The sequence below is a fragment of the Elephas maximus genome, chromosome 3, assembly GCF_024166365.1.
Source record: "Elephas maximus indicus isolate mEleMax1 chromosome 3, mEleMax1 primary haplotype, whole genome shotgun sequence".
Classification (NCBI taxonomy): domain Eukaryota; kingdom Metazoa; phylum Chordata; class Mammalia; order Proboscidea; family Elephantidae; genus Elephas; species Elephas maximus.
In genome coordinates, this window is record NC_064821.1 from 198,039,477 (window position 1) to 198,059,542 (window position 20,066).

A 20,066-nucleotide genomic window follows, 5' to 3' on the forward strand; every position below is an offset into this window, starting at 1 on the left:
AAGCTTATGCAATGTTCTAAATCCTTGGTTGTCATTTCAACAACGTGCACCAGGAATAGATCCCATCTCAAAAAACCACTTTCTTTGCTCATGCATAAGGAAAAATCCTCATCCGTTAGAGTTTATCATGAGATTGCAGCAATTCAGTCACATCTTCGGGTTCCACTTCTAATTCTGATTTTCTTTCTATTTCCACCACATCTGCAGTTACTTCCTTCACTGAAGCCTTGAGCCCCTCAAAGTGATCCATGAGGGCTGGAATCAAATTCTTCCAAACTCCTGTTAATGTTGATATTTTGACCTCCTCTCATGAACCACAAATGTTCTTAATGGCATTTAGAGTGGTGAATCCTTTCCAGAAGGTTTTCAGTGAACTTTGCCCAGATCCATCAGAGGAATCACTATCTACGGCAGTTATAGCCTTATGAAATTTATTTCTTAAATGATAAGACTTGAAAGTCAAAATTATGCCTTCATTCATGAGCTCCAGAATGGATGTTGGGTTAGCACACATAAAAACAAATTAATCTGCTTGTACGCCTCCATCAGAGCTCTTGAATGACCAGGTACATTGTCAATGAGCAGTAATATTTTGAAATGCATCTTTTTTCTGGGCGGTAGTTCTCAACAGTTGGCTTAAAATATTCAGTAAACCATGTTGTAAACAGATGTGTCACCATCCAGCCTTTGTTATTCCACTTATAGAGCATAGGCAGAGTAGATTTAGCATAATTCTTGAGGGCCTTAGGATTTTTGGAATGGTTAATTAGCACTGGCTTCGACTTAAAGCCACAGGCTGCACTAGCCCATAATGAGAGAGTCAGACTGTCCTTTGAAGTTTTGAAGCCTGGCATTGGCTTCTCATCCCTAGCTATGAAGGTCCTAGACGGCATCTTCTTTCAATAGAAGGCTGTTTCATCTACATTGAAAATCTGTTGTGTAGTGTAGCCACTGTCATATATTATCTCAGCTAGATCCTCTGGATAACTTGCTGCAGCTCCTACATCAGCACTTGCTTGCTTCACCTCGCACTTTTATGTTATGGAGACAGCTTCCTTCCTTAAACCTCATGAACTGCTAGCTTCAAATTTTCTCCAAATCAGCAATAAGGCTGTTTAAATTTATCATTCGTGTGTTCACTGAAGTAGCACTTTTAATTTCCTTCAAGAATTTTTCCTTTGCATTCACAACTTGGCTAACTGTTTGGCACAAGAGGCCTAGCTTTCAGCCTATCTAGGCTTTTGACGTGCCTTCCTCACTAGGCTTAACCATTTTTAGCTTTTGATTAAAGTGAGAGATGTGCAACTCTTCCTTTTACTTGAACACTTAGAGGCCATCGTAGGGTTATTAATTGGCCTAATTTCAATATTGTTGTGTCTCAGGGAATAGGGAGGCCCGAGGACAGGGAACAAGATGGGAACAGCCAGTCAGTGGAATAGTCAGAACACACACGACATTTATCGATTAAGTTTGCCGCCTTATACGGGCAAAGTTCGTGCCCAAAACAATTACAATAGTAACATCAAAGATCACTGATCAGAGATCACCATAACAGATAAAATAATAATAAAGTTTGAAATATTGTGAGAATTACCAAAGTGTGACACAGAGACGTGATGTGAGCACACACTGTTGGAAAAATGACGCTGATAGACTTGTTTGACACAAGGTTGCCACAAACTTTCAATTTGTAAAATATGCAGTATCTGTAAAATACAATAAAATGAGGTATACCTGTGTTTTCTTTGCCTATCTTGCAAAAACACCTTGTTAGCAACAGCACCCTAACAGCACTTTTCCTGAGTACATGTATTTTGAGGGGTGCAGATGGCTACTTTGTCAAGATCCCTTGGGGCATATGGTTTCACATTCTGGTTTTGACCACTGAGGAAAAGTAGCTGTTATTCTGGAATCTAGATTAAAGTTAGATAGCATGGTCACCATATTTTGCCTCTGTTTCACTGCCTGCACCAAAAGTTTTCTTTTCCTGAGACAAAAGACAGGCCTGGTGATCTGCTTCTGGAAGGTCACAGCCATGAAAACTCTATGGAGCAGTTCTACTCTCCACACATGGGGTCACTATGAGTTGAAACTGACTCAAGGTCAACTAACAACAGCAAGAAGAAGAACCAGTCCTAGAGAGCAACCCAATTCAGATTGGAGTAGGGGGGACATGATTCAAGAATGGTGTCCTTAAGACAAAAAGAAAATAACTAACTGATATATAAATAAATAAATATGATGATTTGGAGAGATTACCTGGTATGTCTGATTACATTTGTGGAGAAAACATTTTACAGCTGTAGGGGAAAGTTTGAGGATGTATTAATTATAGGTACTTAGAAAGCTGTTGTTGTTAGGTGCCGTCGAGTCAGTTCCAACTCATAGCGACCCTATGCACGACAGAACGAAATACTACCCGGTCCTGAGCCATCCTTACAATCGTTGTTATGCTTGAGCTCCTTGTTGCAGCCACTGTGTCAATCCACCTATTTGAGGGTCTTCCTCTTTTCCTCTGACCCTGTACTCTGCCAAGCGTGATGTCCTTCTCCAGGGACTGATCCCTCCTGACAACATGTCCAAAGTATGTAAGACACAGTCTCGCCATCCTTGCCTCTAAGGAGCATTCTGGCCACACTTCTTCCACGACAGATTTGTTCATTCTTTTGGCAGTCCAAGGTATATTCAATATTCTTCACCAACACCACAATTTAAAGGCATCAACTCTTCTTCAGTCTTCCTTATTCATTGTTCAGCTTTCACATGCATATGATGTGATTGAATATACCATGGCTTGGGTCAGACACACCTTAGTCTTCAGGGTGACATCTTTGCTCTTCAACATTTTGAAGAGGTCCTTTGCAGCAGATTTGCCCAATGCAATGCATCTTTTGATTTCGTGACTGCTGCTTCCATGGCTGTTGATTGTGGATCCAAGTGAAATGAAATCCTTGACAACATCAATCTTTTCTCCGTTTATCATGATGTTGCTTATTGGTCCACTTGTGAGGATTTTTCTTTTCTTTATGTTGAGGTGCAATCCATACTGAAGGCTGTGGTCATTGATCTTCATTAGTAAGTGCTTCAAGTCCTCTTCACTTTCAGCAAGCAAGGTTGTGTCATCTGCATAACGCAGGTTGTTAATGAGTTTTCCTCCAATCCTGATGCTCCGTTCTTCTTCATATAGTCCAGCTTCTTGGATTATTTGTTCAGCATACAGATTAAATAGGTATGGTGAAAGAATGCAACCCTGCTGCACATCTTTCCTGACTTTAAACCAATCAGTACCCCCTTGTTCTGTCCGAACAACTGCCTCTTGATCTATGTAAAGGTTCCTCATGAGCACAATTCAGTGTTCCGGAACTCCCATTCTTCGTAATGTTATCCATAGTTTGTTATGATCCACACAGTCGAATGCCTTTGCATAGTCAATAAAACACAGGTAAACACCCTTATGGTATTCTCTGCTTTCAGCCAGGATTCACCTGACATCAGCGATCATATCCCTGGTTCCACGTCCTCATCTGAAACTGGCCCGAATTTCTGGCAGTTTCCTGTAGATACACTGCTGCAACCGTTTTTGAATGATCTTCAGCAAAATTTTGCTTGTGTGTGATATTAATGATATTGTTCTATAATTTCCACATTTGGTTGGATCACCTTTCTCGGGAATAGGCATAAATATGGATCTCTTCCAGTCAGTTGGCCAGGAAGCTGTCTTCCATATTTCTTGGCATAGACGAGTGAGCACCTCCAGGGCTGCATCTGTTTGTTGAAACATCTCAATTGATATTGCATCAATTCCTGGATCCTTGTTTTTCGCCAATTCCTTCAGAGCAGCTTGGACTTCTTCCTTCAGTACCATCGGTTCCCGATCATATGCCACCTCTCGAAATGGTTGAATATCGACTAATTCTTTTTGGCATAATGACTCGGTGTATTCCTTCCATCTTCTTTTGATGCTTCCTGCATCGTTTAACATTTTCCCCATGGAATCCTTCACTACTGCAACTCGAGGCTTGAATTTTTTCTTCAGTTCTTTCAGCTTGAGAAACACCGAGCGTGTTCTTCCCTTTTGGTTTTCCAGCTCTTTGCGCATGTCGTTATAACACTTTACTTAGTCTTCTCGAGCTGCCCTTTGAAATCCTCTGTTCAGCTCTTTTACTTCATCAATTCTTCCTTTTGCTTTAGCTGCTCAATGCTCAAGAGCAAGTTTCAGAGTCTCCTCTGACATCCATCTTGGTCTTTTCTTTCTTTCCTGTCTTTTCAATGACCTCTTGCTTTCTTCATGGATGATGTCCTTGATATCATTCCACAACTCGTCTGGTCTGCGATCGCTAGTGTTCAATGCGCCAAATCTATTCTTCAGATGGTCTCTAAATTCAGGTGGGTTATATTCAAGGTCATATTTTGGCTCTCGTGGACTTGCTCTGATTTTCTTCAGTTTCAGCTTGAACTTGCATATGAGCAATTGATGGTCTGTTCCACAGTAGGCCCCTGGCCTTGTTCTGACTGATTTTATTGAGCTTTTCCATCATCTCTTTCCACAGATGTAGTCAGTTTGATTTCTGTGTGTTCCATCTGACAAGTGTATAGTCACCATTTATGTTGGTGAAAGAAGGTGTTTGCAATGAAGAAGTCGTTGGTCTTGCAAAATTCTCTCATTCGATCTCTGGCTTTGTTTCTATCACCAAGGCCATATTTTCCAAGTACTGATCCTTCTTTGTTTCCAACTTTCTCATTCCAATTGCCAGTAATTATCAATGCATCTTGATTGCATGTTCGATCAATTTCAGACTGCAGCAGCTGATAAAAATCTATTTGTTCATCTTTGGCCCTAGTGGTTGATGTGTAAATTTGAATAATAGTCATATTAATTTGTCTTCCTTGTAGGCGTATGGATATTATGCCATCACTGACAGCATCGCACTTCAGGATAGATCTTGATACGTTCTTTTTCACGATGAATGCAACACCATTCCTCTTCAAGTTGTCATTCCCAGCATAGTAGACTATATGATTGTCCAATTCAAAATGGCCAATACCAGTCCATTTCAGCTCACTAATGCCTAGGATATTGACATTTATGTGTTCCATTTCATTTTTGACAATTTCCAGTTCTCCTAGATTCATACTTCATACATTACAGGTTCCAGTTATTAATGGAAGTTTGTAGCTGTTTCTTCTCATTTTGAGTCAAGCCACATCAGCAAATGAAGGCCCTGAAAGCTTTACTCCATCCACGTCATTAAGGTCAACTCTACTTTGAGGAGGCAGCTCTTCCCCAGTCATCTTTTGAGTGCCTTCCCACCTGGGGGGGCTCATCCTCCAGCACTATATCAGACAGTGTTGCGCCACTATTCATGTTTTCGCTGGCTAATGCTTTTCAGAAGTAGACTGCCAGGTCCTTCTTCCTAGTCTGTCCTAGTCTGGAAGCTCGGCTGAAACCTGTCCTCCATGGGTTACCCTGCTGGTATCTGAATACCAGTGGCATAGCTTCCAGCATCACAGCAACACGCAAGCCCCCACAGTACGACAAACTGACAGACACATGGGGGACTTAGAAAGCTAAACAAATAAAAATATTCAATTACTAAAATGAGAAAACAAAAAGTTGCACAAGAAAAGATGTGCGTTTATAGGATGCTGCATGGCTCAGCTGTGAAAAATAATAATGTAAGTTCTAAAAATAGATTTCATTTTTACTAGGAGGATGAGAGAAGCATGTGTGTGCGTGTTGGTCTTTATGTGCACACAGATGGCATAAGTGGGCTCGGAAGCCAAGAGATAATGTCTAAAATTTAGGGCTCAAGAACTAGCATTTCATGTTTATAAAATATAACAGAAATATAAAGGTGTATAACACAAGAAATAGGTAAAAGAACCAAAAGTGATTGCTTCTAAGAAGCAAGAATCATGGATGGATAGAGAACGTTTGTTTTTTTTCCATAATGTAGTACTATTGCCCATTTTTAATTCTATATTTGGTTCATTTACCAAAAATAAAATTAAGAAGTCAGCACAACTGGACTAAACCAAAAGCTAAGACGTTTCCTGAATACAGCCAAATACTTCAAGGGACAGAGTAGCAGGGGCAGGGGTCTAGGGACCATGGTTTCAGGGTTCATCTAGGTCAATTGGCATAACAAAGTACATTAAGAAAACATTTTGCATCCCGTTTTGGTGAGTGGCATCTGGGGTAAGTAAAAAAGCTAGTAAGCAGCCATCTAAGATGCATCAATTTGTCTCGACCCACCTGGAGCAAAGAAGAATGAAGAACACCAAAGACACAAGGAAAATATGAGCTCAAGAGTCAGAAAGGGCCACATAAGCCAGAGACTCTATCAGCCTGAGACCTAAAGAACTAGATGGTGCTCGGCTACCACAAATGACTGCCATGACAGGGAACAAAACAGAGAATCCCTGATGGAGCAGGAGAAAAGTGCGATGGGGACCTCAAATTCTAGTAAAAAGGCTACACTTAATGGTCTGACTGAGACTGGAGATACCCCAGAAGACATGGCCCCTGGACTCTCTGTTAGCCCAAAACTAAAACCATTCTGGAAGCCAACTCTTCAGGTAAAGTTTAGACTGGGCTATAAGATACAATGATACTGGTGAGGAGTGTGATTCCTAGCTCAAGTAGACACATGACACTATGTGGGCAGCTCCTGTCTGGAGGCAAGAAGACAGAGGGGCACAGGAGCTTGTTAAATGGGCACGGGAAATACAGGGTGGAGAGAAGGAGTGTGCTGTCACATTGTAGGGAAACCAACTAGTGTCACATAGCAATATATGTATAAGCTTTTGTATAAGAAACTGACTTGAATTGTAAACTTTCACCTGAAGCACAACAAAAAAAGTTAAATTTTAGCAATTAACAGTAACTGCTTGATGAATGGAACCCCAGTGGTACAGTGGTTAAGAGCTTGGCTGCTAACCAAAAGGTTGGCAGTTGGAATCCACCAGTTCTTCTTGGAAACCCTATGGGGCAGGTTCACTCTGTCCTACAGGGTTCCTGTGAGTCAGAATTGACTGGACAGCAATTTTTCTTTTTTTTTAGTTTTGGCTTGATGAACAGATATAGTATCTATAACTTTCTAACTAGAAGCTGGAATGAATAAATTAATCAAACAAAAGGCTGGCTAAGCAACAGGAAAGTTTAGTAAATGAAAACTGAGATGAGGTGGATCACTTTTGTGTGGCCTTTCTCACCATTGTCTTGTAACTCCCACCCAAGTGATTGGGTAAACAGTGCAAATAGGGTAATTGTGATCCACCAAGGGGATTACTCAGTTTTGCCATTCTGCTGTGCTTGAAATGAGCCATCCCAGAGGCAGCAAAGAGGGGATCCCATCATAATTAAGGAAGAATAGCTAGAAGTGAAGTGTGTCCTTTGGACCTGGGATCTCTGCACTGAGAATCTCCTGGAACTAGGAGACAGAGAGAGAGAGTACTGTAACATTGAAGACTGTGAGAAGCAGTGGCAAAATAATGGTGTCAGGAGAGGCCTACAGAAGATGGCAGAGTAGCCTTTCCAGGCTACAGAGAAAGCTGAGTGCCTTTGAGCAGATGCTGGGGGGGGGGGGGGGGGAGAGGCATCCCTATGAGTACAGCTGGGGATAGGCTGTCCTGATGGAAGAGCTGCATCCTGAGCTTTCCTGAACCTGAATTGTAACCTGTTACTCCCCTAATGAACCCCATAATTGTGAGTATTGTCTGTGAGTTCTGTGTGGCCATTGCAATGAACCATCAAACCCATCAGAGAAGTAGAGAGTGTGAGGGATGGTTCATGTCAGAATTTGTAAAGATGGCAGAGAGAGGAGACATGTCTGACCTCTGCCTCATAGGAATCAGTCTTGGGCTGTTGATCTTTATTCTCCTTCCCCCTTGTGAAGGTAGAGAAGTCAGATACAGCCCCTATGTCATTTTTACAGAAAGTATAAAATAAGATAGCTGTAAAAAAAAAAAAAACTCACTGCCATCAAGTCGATCCCAACTCATAGTGACCCAATAGGACAAAGTAGAACTGCCCCATAGAGTTTCCAAAGAGCACTTAGTGGATTCAAACTGCTGACCTTTTGGTTAGCAGCCATAGCACTTAACCACTACGCCACCAAGGTTTCCAAGGTGGCAGTAATACCCAACGATTTGCTCAACCATAAACATGAATGGTTAAAGCTAAGCAATTGAAACACATAGGCTCTCAGACTGGATTTTCATACTCTTATACTATACTATTTATAAAATAAGATAATGTGAAAGGTAGAAAATAAAGAACTTGAAAGGTATATCTAGGCAAATGTTAACACAAAGAAAGTTTGTGTAACATTACTAGTATCAGAAAAATATTTAAAATGAAAACTGCTAAAGGACTCATAAACAAAATAAATCACTAGGAAGATATTTTATTAATGAATTCATAAAGTCCTAACAGCATAACTTCAAATGCATTATGCAAAAACTGATAAAACTACAGAGAGAAATTGAAAACACCCAATCATAGTAGGCGATATTAGTACATTTCTCTCAGAGGCTGACTAATAATCAATAGATTAATAAAGCTTTAAATGGTTATAATGACACAGTTAACAAGCCTGATCTAAAACTCCAATGTCCATACAGAGACTGTTCACTCTTTTGGCCCTGAGACATACATCAACAAATTCTGAAACATTCGTACAACATAAATCATCTTCATGGACCACAATGCAATAAAGCAAGAAATGAACTGGGAAAAAAAGTAGCCAAACCCTTCTTCATTATCCTTCCTCCTAGACCTGAATATTTCCTTAACAAAAACTTACACAGCACTTACTATATAACCCAAAAAAACCCCTGTTCTGTCAAGTCGATTCTGACTCACAGCGACCCTATAGGACAGAGTAGAACTGCCCAATAGAGCTTCCAAGGAGCACCTGGTGGATTTGAACTGCCAGCCCTTTGGTTAGCAGCCATAGCACTTAACCACTATGCCACCAGGGTTTCCACTTACCATATACCAGCCATTATTCTAAGCACTTTTAAATTTTACTTATTTAGGCTTTACAATAACTATTTAAAGTAGGAATAAGGAAATTGAGGCACAGAGAGATTAAGCAATTTGCCCAATGTCACATAGCTAGTAAGCAGCACCAAACCAAAAACCTAACCAGAGCCTACCTTTGTGCCACCCAGGAACCTTAAAGAAAACACAGAACAATAAGAAAGCTAAACCTTTGACAACTATCATCAAGAAAAATCACAGGGACATAATGAACAAAATCAGGTAGAAAAAAAGCATTTGAGCACTGACGCAGATAAAAAAGGATTATAAAACATACCTTGAACATCTTTATACTAATCTATTTTTTTAAGTATATAAGATGGACAAATTCCAAGAAAAATATTAGTTGGCATCATTAGATCAAGAAGAAACAGAAAATTTACTTCAATAATAACCTTAAAAAATAGAACTAGTAGTCAAAAACCTACTCTTTCAAAAAACAAACAACAAAGAGACACCGGGCTCACAGCACAGAAAAAATGTGAAATGTCCCCAGTAAATTTTCGCTACTAATTGCAAACTTTTGGTACTGAAAATAAAATAGGAATGGATCATTACAGGCTAATAATGGATAGAACTAGATGGTACCTGGCTACCACCAATGACTGCCCTGAAAAGGAACACAACAGAGAATTTCTGCTGGAGCAGGAGAACAGTGGGACAGAGACCTCAAATTCTCATATAAAGACCAGACTTAATAGTCTGACTGAGACTAGAGGGACCGTAGAGGTTGTGGTCCCTGAACACTTTGTTAGCCCAAGACCAAAACCATTCCTGAAGCCAACTCTTCAGACAGGGATTGGACTGGACTGTAAGACTGAGCTCAAGCATAACAACGATTGTGAGGATGGCGCAGGAGCGGGCAGTGTTTCGTTCTGTTGTGCCTAGGGTCGCTATGAGTCGGAACCGACTCAACAGCACCTAACAACAACAACAACTTAAGACAGAAAATGATACTGGTGAGGAATGAGCTTCTTGGTTCAAGTAGACACATGAGACTATGTGGGCTAAGAATAGATGAAAAAATTAGAAAATTGAATTCAGTAGTGCATAAAATGACCAAGTGGGTTTTTTTCTTAGAAATGTATGAATGAGTCAACATTAGAATAACCTACCAAAGTAATTCACCACCTTAACCAATTAACAGATAAGAAGCATATAATTATATCAATGGGTCCAGAAAAGGAGCTAGCTGAAAATGTAGCAGCTCATTCATGATAAACTTGCAAACGACCAGAAATAGAAGGAAATTTCCTTAATCTCATGACAGGTACCTGCCAGAGATCTAAAGCAAGCATCATATTTAATGGTAAATGAACTGTGAGAAGCATTGAAATTAAATCTAGGAAAGGACAAAAATGCCTCTATAACTGTTAGTATTCAATATTGTATTATAGTTCATGGTTAGATGCAATAAAAAAAAAAATAACGGAGATAAAAAAACAGAATGGAAAAGACAAAACTACCCAAAATGTAAAGATGACGTAATTAGTGATACATTTTTCTCCCTTTTCAGAAAAAAAATACATCCACTCCAGATTTTTTAGTCTTTTTCCGCCTAAACTCATGTTATGTCAGATAAATATACAATAAGAATCAGTTATTTTTTTAAAAAAAGGATCAGTTATTTTTCAGTTCACAATTTCAATATCTGGGTTTCCTTTCCTTTCTCTTGGCTTTCAACTCCGTTCTATTTCTATTTCTAATTTCAAAGAGCTACATATTTAAATAAAGCTCCCAGAGAAACTCTGAAAAATGGACATCGACAAATAAGACCAAAGATTAACTGAGTATATTAAGGTCTTGATAAGATATGCTGCCCAAATTTTAGACCTCCCTTAGCTGCTCCACAAGGATTTTGAATAATTGTAACCAGGTTACCTACTGGCCATTCCCTAGCAATGATAAATATCCTGTATATCTAGCTCTCACTTGTGGGACTCAGAATCTTAATGGCTTATGAGCTCTAGTATTTCCAGTTTCTCTTGGGTAAATGTTGAAAGATATTATGTTGAATTAAACCAAATCCCCAGCAATGGTCCCATGCTTGTCAGTCTTTCCCAGTTCACTGGCTTTGTCAGAGACACTACAATAAAGTGCTTTGATTTGGGGTATTCGTTTCTCAGTAGGCTAGTGCTTAGAATGGTAACCTTTCTTACTTTTGGAGTCTCTAAGAGAAAGCCACAAACAAGGCAACAGAACAAGGAATTACTGAAAAGCCCAAGACCCAGGGGAACCTGATATGTAATTCTTCTTCAACCTTGGGAATGGCCCATTATGGGCTCACATTATGAAAGGTAAGCAAAAGGAGAATGTGGGAATGACTCCAATGAGTGCCTTCCTCCTGATTAAAAGGTTTTCAGCTTTTCCAAGGCAATTAATATGTGCAAAGCCAGCAGAACTGGAATGGAGTACAGATGTGATGTTCTCGGTTTCTACAATAGACTTGGTATGTGGGAGGTGCTCAATAAGCATTTGTTGAAGGAATCAGTCAACGAATGAGTTACAACTCCTGGACCATTGGAACTGGAAGGGGCCTCAGACAGATCCAAGTCGCTCATGTGCTCCGAGCTTGAGTGACTTGGCTAGTGAAGCTGTACCCTTAAACGTGGTAAGGTTCTCAGGCCCTCTCTGCAAAGGTGGTCATGAGGCAGGAGCTGCTCTATCCACTGAGCAGAGCAGGACCGTGTCCTGATGCAAAGGCTTTGCTTCTGTGGGAAACCCCAAATAGTCAAAGTACTATCTATATAATTGGTTTGATGAGCCCTTTTTATAATGAAGTCCTCAGACATCATGGTGCTTGGGTCTTGCTGGTGCTGCCTTGGTGACAGTCACCGTGGCTTTGGGGAGAGAGACCCAGGTGTCCTGGAACACAGGAGAATGGTCCCCTCTGGCAGCCTGCTATCCAGACTTAAAGAGGCAGGGCTGTGGGTGGGGGAAGCACAGAGGAGCCAGGCTGCTTTCTGTGCCTGTGAGTTATTCCCACTTCTGAAGAAATAGGGAGATAAATGGACAGAACCTGATGGATTCTATGCCTTTCTTCTTGTCTTCCCTCTTTGGATGATTGTCTGTGTGCTGTGTCATCCACGGCACAAGGGGAGTCCTAAGAATCACCTCTTTGCGCACCCAAGCCTCACTCTTGAATTCCGAATGAACCTCTGCCTTGCCCAGTGAGACGTAAGTCACATTTCATGAATCAATGAAGCAGGGATTCTTGTCTCTGACTAGATGTGGCCTCATGACCCTGGCTTCATGGGATACCATTTTCTCTTTTTCTTTTCTCTCCTGGGAATAATGTTAAGTAGAAGAAGAAGAAAAAAAAAGAATATACAACTGTGCCACAAAGCTTAGGGAACAAAAAGCATTATAAATAAAGAAAAAAAAACATTCAGAAACGTTTATCTGGCCACTAGCCCTGGAGCCTCTCAGGCAGATATTTCAAGGGGGCTAATCGGTTAATTTATCTAAAAATATAGTCTCCATGTGTGGAATCACGTCGAGTGCGTCAGGAGAACTGGGAACATCCAGTCCTGTCCGCCCTCTCCGTGACATGTATTGTTCGTAGTGCCTGGAGGCAAGAAATGGAACATACGACTTTGATTGAATAAACCTAATCCCCATGCCTATCTTTGTACTGGGAAAAGCATATTCCTGGAACACAGACTTCCCCTCCACCTCCTCCTTTTCTCTGCCCCAGATCTCAGCCAGAGACCAGGAAGGTGACAGTCAGAGAATGGCAGGCTGAGGATTCCTGCGGAATTGCTGCAGCTCCAGGTGTGGGAGGGGTGCTGAAAATGATTTATCTATTCCAGCCAACATCCAGAAGTCCTACCTAGTCCTTGGGATTATCTTCCCTGCTTTAATATTGTGTTTCCTCCCCTGCTATCTCCTCCTTCTTCTCATTCCTACAAACGATGGAAGAGCATCCTCTCAGCAGCAAGGAGCTACACAAACGTTAGTTAGATGAAGACTACTCTAGTCTTCAATTCAGGCTTGGGAGAGGAGAAGTGTCAGGGAATTACCTTAATTCTTTCTGTTCTATGTGAAGCATAAAAGATAAAAAACACTGAAGTAAAATACTCTTATTTTGTTAAAATCTATGTTCATTTTTATTAATGGCAATCATTTATGGACAGCATACTCTATGCCAGGTTGTCTGCTAAATGCCTTACAGACCTTGTCACATGTAATCCCCCTACCAGTCCTCTGAAGTAGATATTAGTATCATCTCCATGTCACAGGTGAAGAAACTGAAGCCTAGAAAGAAGAAAAGGGAACATTGCCAAGGCCACATATGAAGTAATGGATCTTGGATTTGAATACAAAGGTGTTTGATTCCAGACCACAATCACCCCAATCCCTACACACTTCAGGATCTAGAGCTGGAAGGAGATTGGGTGTGGACTTTCTAAGCGGTAAGGATTGGAGATATTAACCACAACAATCGTGAGAGAGAGTGTGTGTGTTCACACGTGTGTGATGTTGTTTTTAGGTGCCTTCCTGTCAGCTCCTACTCATAGAGATCTCATGTACTGCTAAAGGAAACATTGCCCAGTCCTGTGTCATCCTCACAATCATTATTACGCTTGAGCCCATTGCTGTAGCCACTGTGTCAACCCTTCTGAATGAGGATCTTCCTCTTTTCCGCTGACCCTCTACTTTACCAAACATAATGTCATTCTCCAGTGACTGGTCTCTCCTGATGACACATTCAAAGTAAGTGAAATGAAATCTTGTCATTCCTGCTTCTAAGGAGACTTCTGGCCGTACATCCTCCGGAACAGATTTGTTGGGTTTTTTTGGCAGCCCGTGGTATATTCAATATTCTTCTCCTAACCACAATTGCAAATGTGTCAATTCTTCTTCTGTCTTCCTTTTTTATCATCCAGCTTTCGAATGCATAGGAGGCAACAGAAAAGACCATGATGCGGTCAGGTGCACTTTAGTCATCAAAGTGACACCCTTGCTTTTTAAAGCTTTGAAGTGTTTGGGTCAAACTAATACACAAGTAGAGTCCAGGTTATGGAGAGTGGGAATGGTTAGGACCGATGAAGGGAAGAAAGCAAAAATTTAATGTATTGTTTGGGTGTTGTGTAACAATAATTGTGCTAGGCAATTTACATACAGTAATTCCTATAATCTCTATAGCAACCCTATGCGGTAGACATTATTATTTCTCTATCTTTTAGATGAGCAAATGGAGTCAAGTGAATTGAGCAAGGAAAATCAGGCATCTCTCCATTTAAACTGGGGTTAAATCCAGAAATTCCTGTAAATTTAAATATGTTGTTGGTTTTATCACTGTTTTCTTATAGCTGCTGGTATTTCATTCTCTGAAGAAGTTTCAGAGACTCGATTGTGCTTTACTAGAGACTAGAAAATAGAAGCAAAAACTACCCTCCACACAGAAGGAGGGAAACTCAGGTATTAAGTAGTTGGGGGCCATACGAAGGAAGGAAGACTGAAAAAAAGAGAGTTGTCTCAAGATGGCAGAATGTCCTGGGTCTACATGCTAGACTCTGCTCCATTGAGCACAGCGGTCTCTCCTCTCGCTGCCTTAGTCCATACATTGGCCATCTTGAATTTGAACTGTGAGGGGGGACGGTGTTTTATATTATGATTTACCAAGTGGGAGCCCTTCTGAGCAGAGCTAGAGCTGGCCTCGTACCTCCCAGGAGAGTGCCTCACACAGAGCTCTGCCCCTGGATTGGACTAATTCACTATTTAGGAATGTCCCGTGGCACTCGGTCTCTGATGATGATATGATGGCTCATTACTGGTCTAAACCAGGTGAGTTGGGGAAGAATTCCAGGGCTCTGCACACTCAGTTTAGTGCCTTCTCTGATCTGTATCTACTTCTGACCCATCTGGTTACTGTTTCCACTACCCAGTTTTATATAATTACTCTGTTTCCCACCCTCACTGTATCTGACACCAATGCCAGGACACTGAGGACTTTTGAGAGGTGGCTCTGAGCACTTGGCCAATTTCCGAATGCTGAGAGTTTCTGAAACCCAGAACTACACTCTTTCTGGTCCCTCCTACACATGGTTGATGATAACCCTAAAACAATCTATTTTTTTCAGGTTGGATGCTCAACCTTCCCATTTCATCTCTTTCAGACACAGATTCTCCCCAATGCCAAGACACAATTTCACAGCAGTTACAGAGTTTACCTTTGAAGGTTTCTCCATTTTTGGGTGGCAGCATCGGCTCATTCTTTTTTTGGTCTTCCTGGCCTTGTACCTGTTCACCCTTGCCAGCAATGCTGTCATCTTGATGGTTATTCACCTCAGCCACCAACTTCACACACCTATGTACTTCTTCCTGAGTGTGCTGTCCATTTCTGAGACCTGTTACACTGTGCCCATCATCCCCCGCATGCTGTCTAGTCTCCTTAGCCCACAAAAAGCCATCTCCATTCCTGAGTGTGCCACTCAGCTCTTCTTCTATCTCATGTTTGGTGTCAGTAATTGTTTCCTGCTCACAGCCATGGGATACGACCGCTATGTGGCGATCTGCAATCCCCTACAGTATTCAGTCATCATGGGCAAAAAGGCTTGTATATATTTGGCAAGTGGATCCTGGAGCATTGGTCTAAGCACAGCCATCATCCAGGTATCTTCTGTGTTCAGCCTGCCTTTCTGCAATGCCAACATCATTTCCCACTTCTTTTGTGATATTCGGCCCCTAATGAAGCTCGCCTGTGCTGACACCACCATTAAGGAGTTTATTACTTTGCTTATCAGTCTATGTGTTCTTGTTCTTCCCATGGTCTTGATCTTCATCTCCTATGTCTTGATTGTCACCACCATCCTCAAGATTGCATCAGCTGAGGGCAGGAAAAAGGCCTTTGCCACTTGTGCCTCACACCTCACAGTGGTCACTGTCCACTATGGTTGTACCTCCTTCATCTACCTAAAACCCAAATCCCACAATTCCCTGCAAGACAGACTTATCTCTGTGACTTACACTGTCATCACCCCCCTGCTAAACCCTGTTGTGTACAGCCTGAGGAACAAAGAGGTCAAAGATGCCTTGCTCAGAGCTTTGGGCAGAAAATCCCTCTCTTAGGAGTTGGTCAGTCTCAGTAACGATAAAATAAAAAGAATTTGGTTAGATGTCAAGGTTAGGGAGCCAGTCAGATAAGAGGCAGTGTGAGGGCCCTAAATGCTTGATCTGGAAAGAATCTGGGGATGAGAGGTATTGAGTGAAACTAGGGACAAAAATTTAATAAAAGAGGAGATGGATGGGTTTGCCAAACTTGATGGGTGTATTTACCAAGCTTGATAAAAATCAAATAAGATAATGCATACCCAGGTACTGTTCTATATTGTCAGGCATTAATCCTGCTACCCTTGTCATAGGTATTATAAACCAGTAGGGAGGGTGAGAAGAATATGTTGTATCTTATCCTAAGAATTTATGTAATGTGGATCTGGACTCAGCCTGAAAATCAGGGCACTGAATATGACAGGTTCTCCATTGTCTACACACAATACTTCCAATGCCATATTTTACACAATTAAAGAAATTAGTCCATTAATTATTCAGTTGATGCCCATTACTATACATATAGACCCTAGACAGCTATGTCAGACAGCCTCTGATGGCCAATTTACAAGCTGGTTGAGAAGTTTAAATATTGAGCAGCTTGCATAAAAATTTTAAACATGACTTCCTGTATACAAAAGAAGAGCCCACATATTTCATACCCTTCCCCAACCTCCCTCTGCCTCCATCCTACCTTTGCTGAACTATTACAGCCCTCCCTTGGTTGGAAGGGGGCTTCCTTGGAGGTGATAGACACCCCCCATCAAGGGACCATCCACAGCCAAGACTAACACAGAAAGTACAAAAGGCCACTGCCTCCTTGCCTCAAGATGGGATAACTTTAGGGTGCAATTCTGGAGACCTCCATAGGATCAGACTGAAGTTAGGCTCCCACTAAGACCAGATCCTTGCTCATCTCTTTTCCCTGCCCCATTCTGCTTTCCTTACTCCCTTTTCCCTAAAAGTACTTCCCCAACCAATCACTTGCATCCAGATCCCTGTCTCAGGCTTTGCTTCTAGGGAACCCAACCTAAGGGCGTTTGTATCTATAAAAAATTTATGGGAAAATCGCTCAGGATCCACTCTTTGAATACTCTCTCTGCATCTGTCACACCTAGAACAGAAGCTGGTATATAATTAATGCTCGATAATTATTTATTGAAAGAAAAGAAGGAGGGAAGCAAGAGGCAGAGGAAGAGAGCTAAGACAGGTATGGGCACCTAAAATGCAATTAGTGTCAGCTGACAGCCTCTCTCCCTCTTTACATCTTACTTAGTTAGTTTCAGGCTATTTGACCTCACTTGTGATACCCTCTCTTGGTACAATTGATGAATGCATCCTAGATACCAGGCATTATTTTAAGCACTTTACTCATTTAATTCTCACTGTAATTATGTGGGGTAGGTATGTTTTTATCTTTACTTTACAGATGAAGAAACTGAGGACCCCCAAAAAGCTGACTTTCCCAAGATCATACAGCTTATAAGTGGCAGAATCAGGCAATCTAGCTCCAAAGTCTGTAGTTGCATTATAAACTCATGATGATTATTTTGACCAGATTTCTCCTTGAAAATAATTAAAGACTAGGAGAAGAAGGAGCCCCCCAAATTGTGGATTTACCCGTATCTCAAATCCTGTTAAGGTTGTCCTTAGGCTTTGGAAATCAGTCCAAAATTTAAGGTATTATATATTTAATATGCATTATTCCTTGAATATCTTGGTGCATCTTTTCTCCACTCAGCACAGCCCCCAAAAAGAAAGGCAAACAGAAAGTCTAAGGTGGGCCAAAGGCCTCTATATCTGTTCTCTTTCCCACTTTCTTGTTCATTCTGACTCCCTTCTAAGAACCTATGACATTGAAATACGAGATATTTGTTTTTGTTGTTGTTGTTATTAGGTGCCGTCGAGTTGGTTCTGACTCACAGTGACCCTAGAAAACAGTGACCTTATGTCCCACAAAATGAAACACCACCTGGTACGGTGCCATCCTCACAATTGTTGCTATGTTTGAGCCCATCATTGCAGCCACTGTATCAATCCAACTCATCGAGGTTCTTCCTCTTTTTCATTGACCCTCTACCTTAACGAGCATGATATGCTTCTCCAGGGACTGGTCCCTCCTGATTATATGTTCAAAGTACGTGAGACAAAGTCTCTCTATCCTCTCTCCCAAGAAACACTCTTGTCTTCTTCCAAGACAGGCTTGTTCTTTCTTCTGGCAGTCCCTGGTATATTCAATATTCCTCCCCAACACCATAATTCAAAGGTGTCAGTACTTCTTCAGTCTTCTTTGTTCACTGTCCAGCTTTCACCTACATATGAGGCAATTGAAAATGCCATAGCTTTTGTCAGGCATACCTTAGTCCTCAAAGTGACATCTTTACTTTTCAACACTTCAAAGAGGTCTTCTGTAGCAGATCTGCCCAATGCAATGCATTGTTGATTTCTTGACTGCTGCTTTCATGGGCAGTAAAATGAAATCCTTGAAAATTTCAACCTTTTCTCCATTTATCAAGATGTTGCTTATTGATCCAGTTGTGAGCATTTTTATTTTCTTCATGTTGAGGTGTAATCCATACTGAAGACTGTAGTCTTTGATTTTCATCAGTAAGTGCTTCAAGTACTCTTCATTTTCAGAAAGCAAGGTTGTGCTATCTACATATCATAGTTGTTAATGAGTCTTCCTCTAATCCTGATGCCATGTTCCTCTTCATGTAGTCCAGTTTCTTGGATTATTTGCTCAGCATACAGATTGAACAAATATGGTGAAAGGACACAGCCCTGATGCACACCTTTCCTGATCTGAAACCATGCAGTATCCCCTGGTTCTGTTCAAACAACTGCCTCTTGGTCTATGTACAGGTTCAACATGAGCACAACTACGTGTGCTGGAGTTCCCATTCTTTGCAATGTCATCCAAAATTTGTTATGATCCACACACTCAAATGCCTTTCCATAGTCAGTAAAACACAGGTAAACATCTTTTTGGAATTCTCTACTTTCTGCCAGGATCCATCTGACATCAGCAATGATATCATTGGTTCCAAGTCCTATTCTGAATCTGGATTGAATTTTTGGCAGTTTCCTGTTGATGTACTGCTGCAACTGCTTTTGAGTGATCTTCAGCAAAATTTTACTTAAGTGTGATATTAGTGATTTTTTTTCAATAATTTCCTCGTTCTGTTGGATCACTTTTCTTTGGGATTGGCACAAATATGGATCTCTTCCAGTCATTTGACCAGGTAACTGTCTTCCAAATTTCTTGGCATGAGCATCTCCAGCGCTGCATCTATTTGTTGAAACAGCTCAATCGGTATCCCGTCAATTCCTGGAGCTTTGTGTTTCACCAGTGCCTTCAGTGCAGCTTGGACTTCCTTCAGTGCCATGTGTTCATCATATTCTACCTCCTGAAATAGCTGAATATTGGCCAATTATTTTTGATACAGTGACTCTGTATTCCTTCCATCTTTTTTTGATGCTTCCTGTGTCTTTCAATATTTTGCCCATAGAAATTTCCAATGTTGCAACTTGAGGCTTTAACTTTTTTTTTTTTTTTTCGGTTCTTTCAGCTTGGGAAATGTTGAGCATGTTCTTTCCTTTGGCTTTCTAACTCCAAGTCTTTGTACTTTTCATTATAATACTTTGTCTTCTCAAGCAGTTGTTTGAACTCTTCTGTTCAGCTCTTTTACTTCATAATTTCTTCCTTTCACTTTAGCTATTTGATGTTCAAGAGCAAGCTTTGGAGTTTCTTCTGACATCCATTTTAGACTCTACTTCCTTTCTTGTCTTTTTCATAACCATTTGCTTTCTTTATGTATGATATCCTTGATGTCATCCCACAACTAGTCTGATCTTTCATCATTAGTGGTCGGTGTGTCAAATTTATTGTTGAGATGGTCTCTAAACACAGGTGGAACATACACAAGGTTGTACTTTGGCTCTTATGGACTTGTTTTAATTTTCTTCA

General features: G+C 40.9%; 1 protein-coding gene across 1 annotated transcript; it reads left to right on the plus strand.

Moving 5' to 3' along the window:
* The first annotated feature begins 15,184 nt into the window (after positions 1–15,184).
* On the plus strand, positions 15,185–16,120 carry LOC126073814 (olfactory receptor 10J4). Its single transcript, XM_049880909.1, has one exon. It carries the CDS (start codon positions 15,185–15,187, stop codon positions 16,118–16,120), a length of 936 nt encoding a protein of 311 aa, XP_049736866.1.
* Positions 16,121–20,066: the final 3,946 nt, after the last annotated feature.

Bases quoted from the DNA above. Each gene is read 5' to 3' on its own strand.
- LOC126073814 (XM_049880909.1), top strand. From the start codon at position 15,185: ATGCCAAGACACAATTTCACAGCAGTTACAGAGTTTACCTTTGAAGGT.